This window comes from Triticum urartu, chromosome 2 (genome assembly GCF_003073215.2).
Source record: "Triticum urartu cultivar G1812 chromosome 2, Tu2.1, whole genome shotgun sequence".
NCBI classification, from domain to species: Eukaryota; Viridiplantae; Streptophyta; class Magnoliopsida; order Poales; family Poaceae; genus Triticum; species Triticum urartu.
In genome coordinates, this window is record NC_053023.1 from 42,771,125 (window position 1) to 42,785,560 (window position 14,436).

General features: G+C 47.9%; 1 protein-coding gene across 2 annotated transcripts; it reads right to left on the bottom strand.

Moving 5' to 3' along the window:
* Positions 1-2,385: 2,385 nt before the first annotated feature.
* Positions 2,386-5,309, bottom strand: LOC125540937. 2 transcript variants are annotated; one of them, XM_048704457.1, is made up of 2 exons: positions 2,670-5,309; positions 2,386-2,590 (listed from the first exon to the last, which is right to left on the bottom strand). In XM_048704457.1, exon 1 carries the CDS (start codon positions 4,234-4,236, stop codon positions 2,965-2,967), a length of 1,272 nt encoding a protein of 423 aa, XP_048560414.1. In that variant the 5' UTR covers positions 4,237-5,309; the 3' UTR covers positions 2,386-2,590; positions 2,670-2,964. Both variants share the same exon structure in this region, with proteins under 2 accessions (XP_048560414.1, XP_048560415.1).
* Positions 5,310-14,436: the final 9,127 nt, after the last annotated feature.

Here is a 14,436-nt window from a genome sequence, read left to right on the forward strand (position 1 = left end):
CCGTCATGATCACCATCGTCACCAGCGCGACACCTTGATCTCCATCGTAGCATCATTGTCATCTCGCCAATCTTATGCTTCCACGACTATCGCTACCGTTTAGTGATAAAGTAAAGCATTACATCGCGATTGCATTGCATACAATAAAGCGACAACCATATGGCTCCTGCCAGTTGCCGATAACTTGGTTACAAAACATTATCATCTCATACAATAAAATTTAGCATCATGCCTTGACCATATGACATCACAACATGCCCTGCAAAAACAAGTTAGACGTCCTCTACTTTGTTGTTGCAAGTTTTACGTGGCTGCTACGGGCTTTAAGCAAGAACCAATCTCACCTACGCATCAAAACCACAACGATAGTTTGTCAAATAGACTCTGTTTTAACCTTCGCAAGGACCGGGCGTAGCCACACTCGGTTCAACTAAAGTTGGAGAGACAGTCGCCCGCAAGCCATCTATGTGCAAAGCACGTCGAGGGAACCGGTCTCGCGTAAGCGTACGTGTAATGTCGGTCCGGGCCGCTTCATCCAACAATACTGCCGAACCAAAGTATGACATGCTGGTAGGCAGTATGACTTATATCGTCCACAACTCACTTGTGTTCTACTCGTGCAAATAACATCAAACCATAAAACCTAGGCTCGGATACCACTGTTGGGTTTCGTAGTAATTTCAAAAAATTTCCTACGCACACGCAAGATCATGGTGATGCATAGCAACGAGGGGAGAGTATGATCTACGTACCCTTTGTAGATCGCACAGCGTTGACACAACGTAGAGGAAGTAGTCGTACGTCTTCTTCCCGATCCGACCGATCCAAGCACCATTACTCCGGCACCTCCGAGTTCTTAGCACACGTACAGCTCGATGACGATCCCCGGGCTCCGATCCAGCAAAGCTTCGGGAAGGAGTTCTGTCAGCACGACGGCGTGGTGACGATCTTGATGTATTACCGACGCAGGGCTTCGCCTAAGCACTACAACGATCTCAATGAACGGCGAGGTGGAATATGGTGGCAGGGGGCACCGGCTAAGGAACGATCTCAATGATCAACTTGTGTGTCTAGAGGTGCCCCTGCCTCCGTATATAAAGGAGCCAAGGGGGAGAGGTGCGCCGGCCAGGAGGAGGGCGCAGGAGGAGTCCTACTCCTACCGGGAGTAGGACTCCCCCCCAATCCTATTCCAACTAGGATTCCCAAGGGGGAAAGAGGGAGAGGGGTGGCCGGCCACCTCTCCTAGTCCTAATAGGACTAGGGGAGGGGGGGAGGCGTGCAGCCCTTATGGGCAGCCCTTTCACCTTTCCACTAAGGCCCAATAAGGCCCATATGATTCCCGGGGGGTTCCGGTAACCTCCCGTTACTCCGGTAAAATCCCGATTTCACCCGGAACACTTCCGATGTCCAAACATAGGCTTCCAATATATCAATCTTTATGTCTCGACCATTTCGAGACTCCTCGTCATGTCCGTGATCACATCCGGGACTCCGAACAACCTTCGATACATCAAAATGCATAAAATCATAATAACTGTCATCGTAACGTTAAGCGTGCGGACCCTACGGTTCGAGAACAATGTAGACATGACCGAGACACGTCTCCGTCAATAACCAATAGCGGGACCTGGATGTCCATATTGGCTCCTACATATTCTACGAAGATCTTTATCGGTCAGACCGCATAACAACATACGTTGTTCCCTTTGTCATCGGTATGTTACTTGCCCGAGATTCGATCGTTGGTATCCAATACCTAGTTCAATCTCGTTACCGGCAAGTCTCTTTACTCGTTCCGTAATACATCATCTCACAACTACCATATTAGTTGTAATGCTTGCAAGGCTTATGTGATGTGCATTACCGAGAGGGCCCAGAGATACCTCTCCGACAATCGGAGTGACAAAACCTAATCTCGAAATACGCCAACCCAACATGTACCATTGGAGACACCTGTAGTACTCCTTTATAATCACCCAGTTACGTTGTGACGTTTGGTAGTACCCAAAGTGTTCCTCCGGTAAACGGGAGTTGCATAATCTCATAGTTATAGGAACATGTATAAGTCATGAAGAAAGCAATAGCAACATACTAAACGATCGGGTGCTAAGCTAATGGAATGGGTGATGTCAATCAGATCATTCAACTAATGATGTGACCTTGTTAATCAAATAACAACTCATTGTTCATGGTTAGGAAACATAACCATCTTTGATTAACGAGCTAGTCAAGTAGAGGCATACTAGTGACACTTTGTTTGTCTATTTATTCACACATGTATTATGTTTCCGGTTAATACAATTCTAGCATGAATAATAAACATTTATCATGATTATAAGGAAATAAATAATAACTTTATTATTGCCTCTAGGGCATAAGTTTAATTGAAATTATAGGGTGCATGAGTTTAATTGAAATTATAGGGTGCATGAGTTTAATTGAAATAGGTAATAGGGAAGTGTGAAAAATTACTTTTTCCATGAACCACGCAACGAAATTTTTCCTTCCATCAGCACCCTTTCGGAGAAGAGCAAGTGCCTCCGCTTCAGTAGGAGGCAGCATTCCCGTCCATTCTTCTTCAACGAATCGACTACAATAAGAACAACGGTATAAGAACTAGGCAAAGTGAACATAACGAATTGACTAAAAGAATGGTGCAAAGGTATTACCTCATCCACTCATCCTCAACTTCCTTGATGTTGTGCAAGATATAGAACATGACATCCTCCCACTCATCTCGTGGCATGAGATAAGGTTTCGAGCATCCAGCCCTACCACCTTGCCCGATGAATAGAGGCAACTTGGGTTTATAGTTGGGTTCTTCTATATTGTATCGAGACACCTTATTGTGCAACGTGGGAACATGGTCTGGATAGTAGGCTGTCCTGAGGTCTGCCACCTCCTCTAGGATAACTGCCTCAGCTATGGAAGCTTCAATCTTAGCTTTGTTTCCACATTTCTGTCTCAGATGCTTGTTCTGTCTCTCAGGGCCGTACTACCAACGATTCTGCATAGGCCCCCCAACAATACCTCATTCGGGAGGTGCAAAATGAGATGTGTCATCGGAGTAAAGAAGCCTGGCGGGAAGATCTTCTCTAGCTTGCATATCAACTCCGACGCCTTCTTATGCATTTCTTTTATCTTCTCAGGACATACTTCTTTAGCACAAAGCGTGCGGAAGAAATGGCTTAACTCCGCAAGCACACGCCAGACACGCTCGGGAACATAGCCCCGAACCATCACCGACATAATCCGCTCAATCCATACATGATAGTCATGACTCTTGAGCCCGGTCACTCTGCCCGTTGAAAGATTGACCCCCTTACTTATATTCGACGCATAACCATAAGTGAACTTCACGATGTGTTTCAGCCACTTGAATGCCTCCATCTTATGATCCTTTTTAAGTACGAAGTCAGCATCTGGCTTGAACCAAGATTTTCGACTGCCCGTGGGAGGCTGCATGTGTAGACGTGGTCTATCACAAATATTCTGTTGATCAACTCTAGCATTAACATTATCCTTTGTCTTATCAGGAATGTTAAGGATCGTGTGAAAAAGGGACTCTGCGACATTCTTTTCGGTGTGCATCACGTCTATGTTGTATGGAAGTTTGAGGTCCTTAAAATAGGGAAGCTGCGTGAAGGGGGTAATGTGAGTCCAGTTGTGCGTCTCACCATATCCTTCAATTTTTTTCCCTTTCCCTTTTCCTTTGCCCTCGCCCTCGTCTTCGCCCGTGGCTTTGCCTTTGCCTTTGCCTTTGCCTTTCCCTTCAACGGCAGGCTTAAGAGCTTTCAGCTGAGCAAGCACATCCGCACCAGAAAACATTGGAATCTCGTTTACTTCATGGACAACTTTGCCTTTTGTGAAGTTCTTCTTGTCTTCCCTATCAGGATGGTCTGGAGGGAGAAACTGTCGATGCAGGTCAAATGCAACATACTTGCCACCCTTCTTCAGCCAAATGAAAATCAAGGCCTGCATGCACACTAGGCAAGGCATCTTTCCACTTGTACACCATCCGCAGAACAGGGCATAACCGGGAAAGTCATGCATGCAATATTGTAGCCAAACTTTCATCAAGAAATTTTTCTGCAGATGTCGGTCGTATGTCAACCTCGGGAAGTACCAAGAATGGTGCAAATCATCCACCAACGGCTGCATAAACACACTCAAATTCTTCCCCAGATATTCAGATCCCGGAATTATAAGCGACAGGAACATGGTCTTGCGTTGCATTATGGCGCCGGGAGGGAGATTGAGCGGAATAACAAATATGGGCTAACAGCTATATGGATTAGACGACATACCATATGGATTGAACCCATCACCTGTTATAGCAATTCTGACATTCCCAGCCTCGGCTGCTTCCTCCGGGTACTATCGAATGACTTCCATGCTTCACCTCCTGATGGATGTATAATTTTTTTTGGATTGTACCTTTTCCCTTCCTTGTGCCACTTCATCATTTTGACAGACTCCTCGGTGATGAAAAGGCGCTGCAGTCTTTTTATAAAATCAAGATACCGAAGAACCTTCACAGGGATTTTTAGCTGCTGCTTCTGACCATGCTTATCGACCACCTCAATATACCGAGAGGAACCGTACTTCCTAGAGTACTTTTCATCCGCATACTCATGCCTAAACAAAAGGCAATTCTTTGGACAAACATGTATTTTCTCATAGTCCATGGAGAGCGCCTTCATGATTTTCTTCGTAGCGTATATGGTTTTCGGCAGTTCATGGCCCTCAGGCAGGCTGTTAGCCCATACTCCCAGAAATGCTTCGAAGCAACCTCGGCTACAGCCGTACTCAGCCTTGACTGCCATCAGTTGCGAGATGGCATCCAGCACAGACAGCTTGGCACCCTCATAGAGAGGTTTCTTTGACGAGGCCAAGATTTCCAGGAAGGCCTTTGCGGTTTCCTCCGGTTCCTCCGGTTCATTCGCTGAATGTGACGGAGATGTCGGCTGTGCAGTAAAGACATCATCTAGCATGTCTCTAACCCCATCATCCTCATAACCAGCGACGCGTTGTCGTATCACATCCTCTCTACCACGGTCCTGCTGGGCAAAGTTTATCGGCATATTAAAGTTGGGCATAAATCCATGCGTGCGAAGGTGCTTAGTCATCTCACTCTTATCTCTGCGGATACGTCTCTTACATCTGGCACACGGACATTCTGGCACCATCCTCATTGGACTACGGAATATCTTTTTCAAAAACACATTAGTTTTCTCGACCCACTCTGTTGTTACTTGATTCCGACGAAAAAACCCACTATACATCCACTGATTGTAACCCGACGGCCAGTTTAAGCCGACGGCCAGGACTGGGCTGTCGGCATATCTCGAACTAGGCCGACGGCAGCCGTAGGCATAGCTTTGGCCGTCGGCATATGCCCGTTTTCCGGTAGTGAATCAGTCAACATCTATCGATCCAAGATGGAAGAAGAGAGCTAGAGGGTTAGTCAGTAGGTATCGTACCTCCCAGATGCGGAGCTTGGAGTAGTTGATGACGTAGTACGCCATGGCGAACTGGGTCTGGCTATCCGGCGGGTACACGGGCACGATCTCGCGGACGAGGCAGCCCTGTTCGACCAGCTTGCGGCGGTGATCCATGGGGACGTCGGGGAGCACGGCCACCACGAGCGGGTAGGCGGAGTTGACGGCGCGGAGGCCCTTGGCCAGGCCCACCACGCCCATCCAGTAGTCGCCGGAGCCGGCGAGGAAAGTCACGTACGCCGCCTTCTTCGGCTCGTCCTCCACGATTCGCTTGGGCATGGGAGCCATTGCTCGCTCGATCTCTCTTGTCTTGCTTCAAAGAATGGATGAGATGGGTTCGTTGTGTGTTGTGGACTCGTGCGTGTTTGCGTTTGATGCTTGATGGTGGGGCCTGCTGGGCGCTTTATATAGGCGCCATCCGCGACGAAATGGAAAGCGTAAAAAAAGTCTGGACTGGAACGCTCTGAGATGGACTTTCCTACTATTTTCTCGACCCTTTCATCTAGTTTCCTTTTACTCTTGTGCGGATTTTTCTCGAAGAAGACGGCCATGGCCCCCATTTTCATTACAAAAATATCCCTTGATTTGTGGCGCCACCCTCACTTTGATATTGTTGGCTGATTTGTTTCGGTGGATAAGGTGACAAGAACCAAACATTATCTTCTTCTCGTAGATATCTCGTTGTAGCTGGAGCCAGGACATATGTCGGTTTTACTAAAAAAAGGTGAAAAATCCATGCAGAGTCTAGCTACTTCAACCGACCTCGCGAGGTGCGTCCCGTGAAATCTGTCCACGCCTTCCATTTGTGTCTAATCACCCTGCACCCATCATCACAACAAAATGTTTCTACGGCAGACACCAGACAGAGGAGGTCGATGGAACCTTTTGTGGTTCAGCTACCTTTCCGGGTGTGGCACATGCAAAGGAGCCATCGACAGATCGCGAGATCAACTAATCAGCACATGATGGTGCGGTCAAATCAAACAAGGACACCAGCTAGTGCACTGGTATATTATCAGCTCATGAGGATTACGGAATGATGATCAAGATTAACTCGGACTGTGCAGGTGAATGATAACCGTCCGCCCCGCGCCTGCGTACGTGGAAGAGCTAGGCCAGATCCCAGCCAGCATTTTGTACGAACTAAACTGGAAGCTTTTGATCATGGCCGGTGCAGCAGTTGGTGTCACCGTTTTTCTGGATAACGTACGTGGTGTGGCCGGTTAGTTAATTACACCTCCTATGCCGTGAAAACAACAACACGGCTGGCTGCAGAGAGACGTACGCGTTTTGCCCCGCCGACGCGAGGTCACTCTCTGTCGAGTTAGTAATAGCATCGAGCAGTTTTCAATGGAGAGAAATAGCGAGTCTTGAACTAAAGATTTGGACGGTGAAAGCCCAGTCCGGTGCTTGGCACTTGGCAGCCAAGATAGATTCCAATGCGGAATACCAATATTTGAGACCATGACAAATATTAGCTACTAATTGATCGGTTATCAAGTTGCTAATATTTGACAAGTCTTGCAATTACAAATGTTTGGCAATGCCAACATTTGGAAACCAATCATGCTTTTCGTGTCTTCCTGTCTTTTTCCTCAACCGCTCAACTCTCTTGTTCCTAGTGGTGGGCGTGACCGGGCGTTTAGACATGTGCGGCAATAAGACTCCTCGCGTATCCTGCAGCAACAACAGGAGCCGATGTGTCTCGCCCGCAGCGTGACACAAGCTCATCTCGCCGCCGCCTCCCAACTAATGAACCGGCCCAAGTAGCTTTGCAGGTTAATACTTTTTTCTTCTCTTTTGTTTACATTTTAAAAAATATTCCAAGTACATACATTTCAAAACTTAAATGCACTTAAAGTATTTAAAAACCACAAATCTGAATTTTTTTAACACAGTGTAAATAAATATTAGCATAATTATAAAAAATGATTATGGCAATAAACAAAGACATTTTACATTTTACAAGTACATACATTTCAAAATTTAAGTGCACTTAAGAATTTAAAAACCATAAATTTGAAAATTGTTAACACAGTGTAAATAAATATTAGCGTAATTTTAAAAAAATGATGATAGTGACAAACAAAGATCTTTTTTACATTTAAAAATGCTCACATGATTCAAAAAAGTGTATGTGACATTTAAAAATATGGTTATACAATGTAAAAAATGTTTCGTAATTCATAAAACAAATGTTTGTACCATTCTAAAAAGTATAGGGTACATTTAAAAAATTGTACACACTTTCAGAAATATGTTGTTGATAAAATGCTCAGCACATGTTTTTTTTGCGAGGGTAAAGGGAGTTTATTAAAGAGTTATAGAGTTACAGTCGAGAGGCCACAAGTCCTCAATACAAGGTGAAACCGAGCGCAGCCAGACAGCCGTGGCACGCTCGGTGCGGCTATACTTAGCCAACCGATCGACAACTCTATTTTGAAGTCTAGTGATCTTTTGAGGAAAAAACTCCCTAGTACCAAGATGTGCTTTGATCTCCATGACGATCTGTCCATACGCCGAACGAAGAAGTGCATCATTTGTCAAGCTAGACAAAGCTTCAGACGAGTCCGTCTGAACCACCACCGGCAAGTCAGAGTGTTGTAGTGCTAAGGCCAAACCTTGCATGATCGCATGTAGTTCTGCTTCCAGCGGATCATTGCAATAGAAGATGAAACGGTATGCAGCCATTAGGACATCTCCTTTGTCATTTCTAAGCACCATACCAACAGCAGCAGATCCATCCTCCTTCAGGAACGAGCCATCAACTGATAGAGCCACCCTACCTGGCTGAGGCGCCGGCCATGGAGTCGATATGACCCTGCCCTTTTGGTCTGGTATCGGCATCTCCCCGGTTGACATTTCTCCTTTAATGATCTCCTCTGTAGTGTAGCATGCAGCCAGCTTAATGGACTTGTAGTAACTGTCAAGGAATTCGACGGTGGCTGGAATAGGAGGGAACTCCTTCCCATGGATCAGGTCGTTACGTAGCTGCCAAATCCGCCAAATAAACATAAGTAGCATGTCCTGGACATCGGTCGAGCACTTCGCCAGTAAAGTAGTTAACCATTCTCTCCCATCATGGATTAAGAAATCATCCTTCGGGAGTGGCCAGCGGCAGCGCATGTTAATCCAGAGCAAACGTGCATGTGAGCAAGTCACCAAGGCATGAAATGAGTCCTCCTCCTCCACCCCACAAATCTGACAACTTGATCGTGTCGTCAGATGTCTGTATGCCTTGCAACTCTGCGTTGCCAAAGTCCCTGTCACACATCTCCATGCGTTGATCTTCATTTTTTGAGGAACCCTAGACTTCCAGATGTAGTTCCATCCTGACCGGTTCCCATCTGGGGCAGTACTCGAGGCACCATTTGCTGTAATAACATTGTGATCATATGTAGCCAGCTTGTATGCACTCCTCACCGTAAACCCCCCACTCTTTTCCGGGAACCAGGCAAAAAAGTCCTCACGTTGGCGAGGCGAAGTTCTGATTTTCAGGATGTGATCAACATCCATTTGCCAAAAGAACTCCCTCAGCCGAGTCTGATTCCATGCACCATTATCATCCAAAAAGTCAGAGACTCTGTTAAAATGATAGTTTCCCTTAGGAGTTATCGGACGGAAGGAAAACGGCCAGGGCAGCCAAGGGTCGCGCCAGGTGCGGATCATCATGCCATTACCGACCCGCCAGATGACGCCTTTCTTGACCAACGCAAGGCCATGTAGAATACCTTTCCATACCTCAGAACCAGAGCCCGGGAACACCGTATCCAAAAGCTGACCAGAAGGATAGTATTTTGCCTTCATCAACCGCGCACATAGGCTATCTGGTCTATCCAGGAGCCTCCAGGCTTGCTTAGCTAGTAGCGCTTGGTTAAACGCCCTCATATCCTAAACCCCATGCCCCCCATGGGTTTAGGCAGACGCAGCCTATCCCAGCTCATCCATGCCATCTTCTTCTTGCCGTTCTCTACCCCCACCAATACTGACGTATCATCCTTGTAAGATCATCACAAACAGAAGCCGGGAGTTTGAAGACACTCATTACATATGCTGGTATGGCCTGTGCCACTGACTTAATAAGAATCTCCTTGTTCCCCGACGACATGTACTGTTCACTCCAATCCACAAGCACTTTCCTCAAACGCTCTTGGAGAGTCTCAAATTTCCCTTTATGCATCCTCCCCTCTGGAACCGGCAAGCCCAAGTACTTGGGTTCGAACGCTTCTAGGGTGATATCCAGCGTGTGTTTAACCTCCTGAATAACATCCGGACGACACTGGCTTGAGAAAAGAATGGAACACTTCAACGGGTTTATGAGTTGTCCAGTCGCCGTCGCAAATGTGTTCAACACCCCTTTCACTAACAATGCCTGCTGATTTATAGCATGGAAAAATAGGAGGGAGTCATCCGCAAATAATAGGTGTGTAATCACCGGAGCACCTCTACTGATCTTGACTCCACTAAGACCATTCTCCCTTGCAGCCTTTTCCACCAACGCAGAGAGAGCATCAGCCACAAATAAGAAGAGAAAAGGAGATAAAGGATCACCTTGACGGAGGCCCCTCGATGGAGAGAAGGATTCCAGCAGCTTCCCGTTAAATTTTACCGAGTATTTCACCGACGAAACACCCAATCCATAACCCGAGCAATCCATTCAGGTGAGAAGCCCCACTTGGCCAAGGCTTTTTCCAAGAACACCCAATCCACCCTGTCATAGGCCTTGGAGAGATCAAGTTTGTAGGCACAAATATCCTCTGCACTGTTCCTTATTGACTGGATATGATGAATACAGTCAAACGCAATAATAGAGTTATCAGAAATCAGCCTCCCCGGGATGAAGGCGCTCTGATTTTCAGAGATGAGATCATTGAGAATAGGCCGCAATCTGTTGACAATGCATTTTGAGATGATGTTGTATATAACATTGCACAAGCTTATTGGCCTAAAATCTTTCAGGTCCTTGGGATGAGGAACCTTAGGAATTAGCACAATAGCCGTATCGTTAACATCATCCGGCATAACTCCAGACGCAAAAAACTCATGAACTGCAGCAACAATTTCAGTTTTGAGTAGAGCCCAATTCCGTTGGAAAAACCTAGCAGGTAGTCCATCGCAACCTGGAGCTTTGAGGGGCCCGATCTGAAATAAAGCATTAGAGATCTCCTCTTCGGAATAAGGCCTGCATAACATAATGTTCATCTCCTCTGTAACTTTTGGAGCAATGCAATCCAACACCTCGTTCGGGGATAGGGTTGGATCTTTTGTGAAGATCTCCTTAAAATAGGAGTGAGCCATCCTCTCCATATCCGATGGAACACTGCACCACGTTCCATCCTACATCCGTAGGCGTTGTATCAGGTTCCTACGGGCCCGCCAAACCGCTCTGCGATGCAAATATTTGGTGTTGCGCTCACCTTCCTTCAGCCAGGTGATCCGCGACCATTGTAGCCATAGCATCTCCTCTCTGTATAGGAGCTCATCGAGCTGGTTCATTTTATCCCGGACTGCAGTACGGTCTGCTCCAGCCATCTGAAGGTCTGTCAGTTGTGTGCGGAGCCTCTCAATATCCTTCAACACATTGCCAAACTGCTTTTTACTCCATTCTTTCATATCCTTTAAAACCTCCCGGAGGGACTTGGCCACCGACCCCATGCTGCCTGTAGTTTTGTGTTTGTTCCATGCATCCGCAATCACTTGAGGCAGGCCAGAATCACATTCCCACATAATTTCATAACGCAAGGAGGAGGGTCGACGCTGCTGGTCCTGCAAACCCTCCAAGTGTATCAACAGGGGGCAATGATCCGAACATGAGGTGGCCAAATGAACCACCCTTGCTAACGGGAACGTATCCCGCCAGGCTTCATCAGCACAAGCAGGATCCAACCGCACCTGAACATTACGGTCAGAGTCCTGGCCATTGTTATACGTGAACGGAATCCCCGAGAAGCCTAGGTCTTCGAGTTCACACACCTCCAAACAATCTCTGAAGGCCACCATCTGAGCTTCCGAGCGTTCTGTCCTTGATAGATGTTCATGTTGCCACAAAGCTTCATTGAAGTCGCCGCACACCATCCACGGCTCGCGCGAGAAAGCTCGAAGCCGGCAGATGTGCTCCCACATACGATAGCGGTTTTCCACCCTGGGCTCTCCATAGACAAAGGTGCACCGCCAAGATGTGCCTGATCCACCATCGACCACACTGACATCAATATAACGATTACAAGAATCATTCACCGTGATCGAGAGGGACTCATCCCAGAAGAGTGCTAAGCCCCCACTCCTCCCATCACTACTCACACCATGAAAACCTTTCAGACCAAGTCTCCAACGTAACTTTTCTATTTTCACAGTAGCTTGCCTAGTCTCGCACAGGAAGACAAGCTTGGGGTTATTGGCTTTTGAGAGGGCCAAAACCTCACGAACTGTTCGGCGGTTCCCCCCGGCAGTTCCAAACTAGGGCATTCATTGCATCCGGCGGTCTTCCTCGAGGGAAGCCGCTGATCTCTGAGTTGTTGCATGATCCTTGGTGAGCTTGACACGTTTGCTGCCAGAAGAGCTGCTCGTTGGCGAGGCATTCTCTCCTGGATCTTGACCGCTGCCATCCGTGATGGCCAGCACCTCCTTCTTGCTTTTTGGTTTGTTCAGAGTATCATCTCCCACACTATCCATATTCAATCTCTTCCTCACATCCCTATCAACATCCATGATTGTACCCGGGTTCTTCACCGGGCTTGTTGCTGTGTCGAGCGTATCGGGGTCCAAAGCCTTGAGGCCAGGGTCCAAGGAAGCACTAGGGCTGCTGTTCTTCCTCATCGGGCGAGATTTATCTGCCCTGCTGGGGGTTTGCTCAGGCCTTGGCCGACTGGGGCCGTCAGCGTATAGCCAGTTGCCAAACTTGAGACTTTGCTTCTCATGAACCCCGGATCCGCACTCCTTGTGCTCATGTCCAATCCGACCACAGAAACTGCAAAAACGGGCCAACTTCTCATACCGCACCAAATAAACCTGTCTCTCCTGCGCACGGACAACGCTAACAAACTTTGTCAGAGGCTGCTTGATATCATGGTTTACCCTAACCCTAATATAGTCTCCACGGGTGTTGCCGTTCAAACGCATCTCTAGGATTTCTCCAGCCCCTTTAAGGAGTCGCTCAACAATACCTTGTTTGCAGTAGGGATCAGGTAGTTTGTGGACTTGTAGCCAGATGGGCATATGATCGAAAATCACATCATCCGCCTTGGTGAAACCATCATACGAACACAACAAGACCGCCATGTTGCGGAAGAGCCAAGGGCCCTGCATCATCATCCGCTCCCAGTCGCCCAGGCAGGAAGCTTGGACAACAAATCTGTTGGGTCCGACCGGGCGAAATCTGACCCTTTGCGCCGGATTCCAGGCCGCCCTCATATCCTTGTAGAAGGCTGCCTGCGAGAAATTCTTGTCGGTGTGAACCCTAGCTAGGGCTAGCCACCTAACGCTCTCCCTGATTTCTGGATCCTCCTCATCAATCTCAACATCATTGAACTCCTCATCGTTCAGATCTAACTGATCGAAGAAATCTTCCAGGATGGGGGTTGCGGCCGCCGATGCGCCTCCACTGGTGGCAGAGTTGGCGTCCGAGGGTGAGGCCATCCTGGCGTGGTTGGGGCGCTGCACGATTGACGGAGACGGCGATCAGACTTTGCGGAGGGTGAAAGTACTCAGGGGCGGCAGTTCGCCCGAGAGGATAAAAACCCTAGGCGCGAGGCGTAGGGGATTCATGCTCAGCACATGTTAGGAAAATGTTCAAAACCTTGTATATGAAAAAAATGTTAATCATGTAACTGAAAAAAAAAAGTTAACCTGTCAGCCATCTGACAAAATATTCGACCACGTGTCCACAATATGCACGTGAGTTTCCTCTAGTATATATATTTTGGGTACCCGCATATATAGCCTTTAAGTATCATAAGCCGGGAATTACACTTACATGTGTTCAGCTCAAACACTTGTAACTCTCTAATTACATGTCGAAGTCCAAATATATGCAAGTCATACACATACTACGTATTTGATACACACAATTCTAGTCTAGTCTAGTCTTGTAAAGATGATAGTAGATGGCTACTAAATCAAGAAGAAGGATGATAGTCGTGCGCTACGCTGCTGGTGCCGAGCATCTGGGCCAGCAGAAGAAGCCAATCAGGATCGCTGGGCTTCATGTATCCGACGCACTTCCTTTTGTAGTCGCGAATGGGCAGCGCTCCATTGGCGCGAAGCGCCTCTTCGTTGGCCAGCAGGTAGGTGACAAGCTGAGCTCTGAACCTGCAGAAGCGGTTGAAGCGCCGGTTGGCGGTGCCGTAGTACTCGGCGGCGCTCGTAGAAGAGCAGCGCGTCCGGGAGGTCGTTACGGTCCAGGTGGAACTCGGCCAGGTCGGAGCAGGCGGTGGCGGCCAGCCGCTGGTCGCCGTTCTTGACGAACAGCGCGAGGGCCTCCTCCAGCGCGAGCTTCATGGCGGCGACGTCCTCCTCGCTTTTCTCCTCGATCTCGGCGTAGCATTTCGCCGAACGGAGCAGCGCCGACCCCGCGCTCAGCTCGCTTCCTCTCTGCATCAATGTATGGCGACCATGATATCATATGAAACTGTCCAAAAATAGCTAGGAGTAATTAACACCGATTCCAAAAAAATAAATAACTGAAACGATATTTTACCCTGAGAGAATAGGCGGCTAACTCGCTGTATGCCTGTATCGCTTTTCTCCAGCTTCCGGTTCGGGTGTACATGTAGGACGCGTCAGCCAAGTCCTTCCAGCCGGCGAAGCTCGTCCCGCTCCGCATCTCCAACCAGCACCGGGCCATGAGCCGGTCGCCGCACCCCTCCGGGCCCTCCCCATCCCGCTCTTCCTCGCACTCCACCAGCACCTTCTTGCACCCCTCGCACAGCACGCTTTT

Excerpts from the sequence above, each read along its gene's own strand:
- LOC125540937 (XM_048704457.1), bottom strand. The coding sequence starts at position 4,236 with ATGCAACGCAAGACCATGTTCCTGTCGCTTATAATTCCGGGATCTGAA.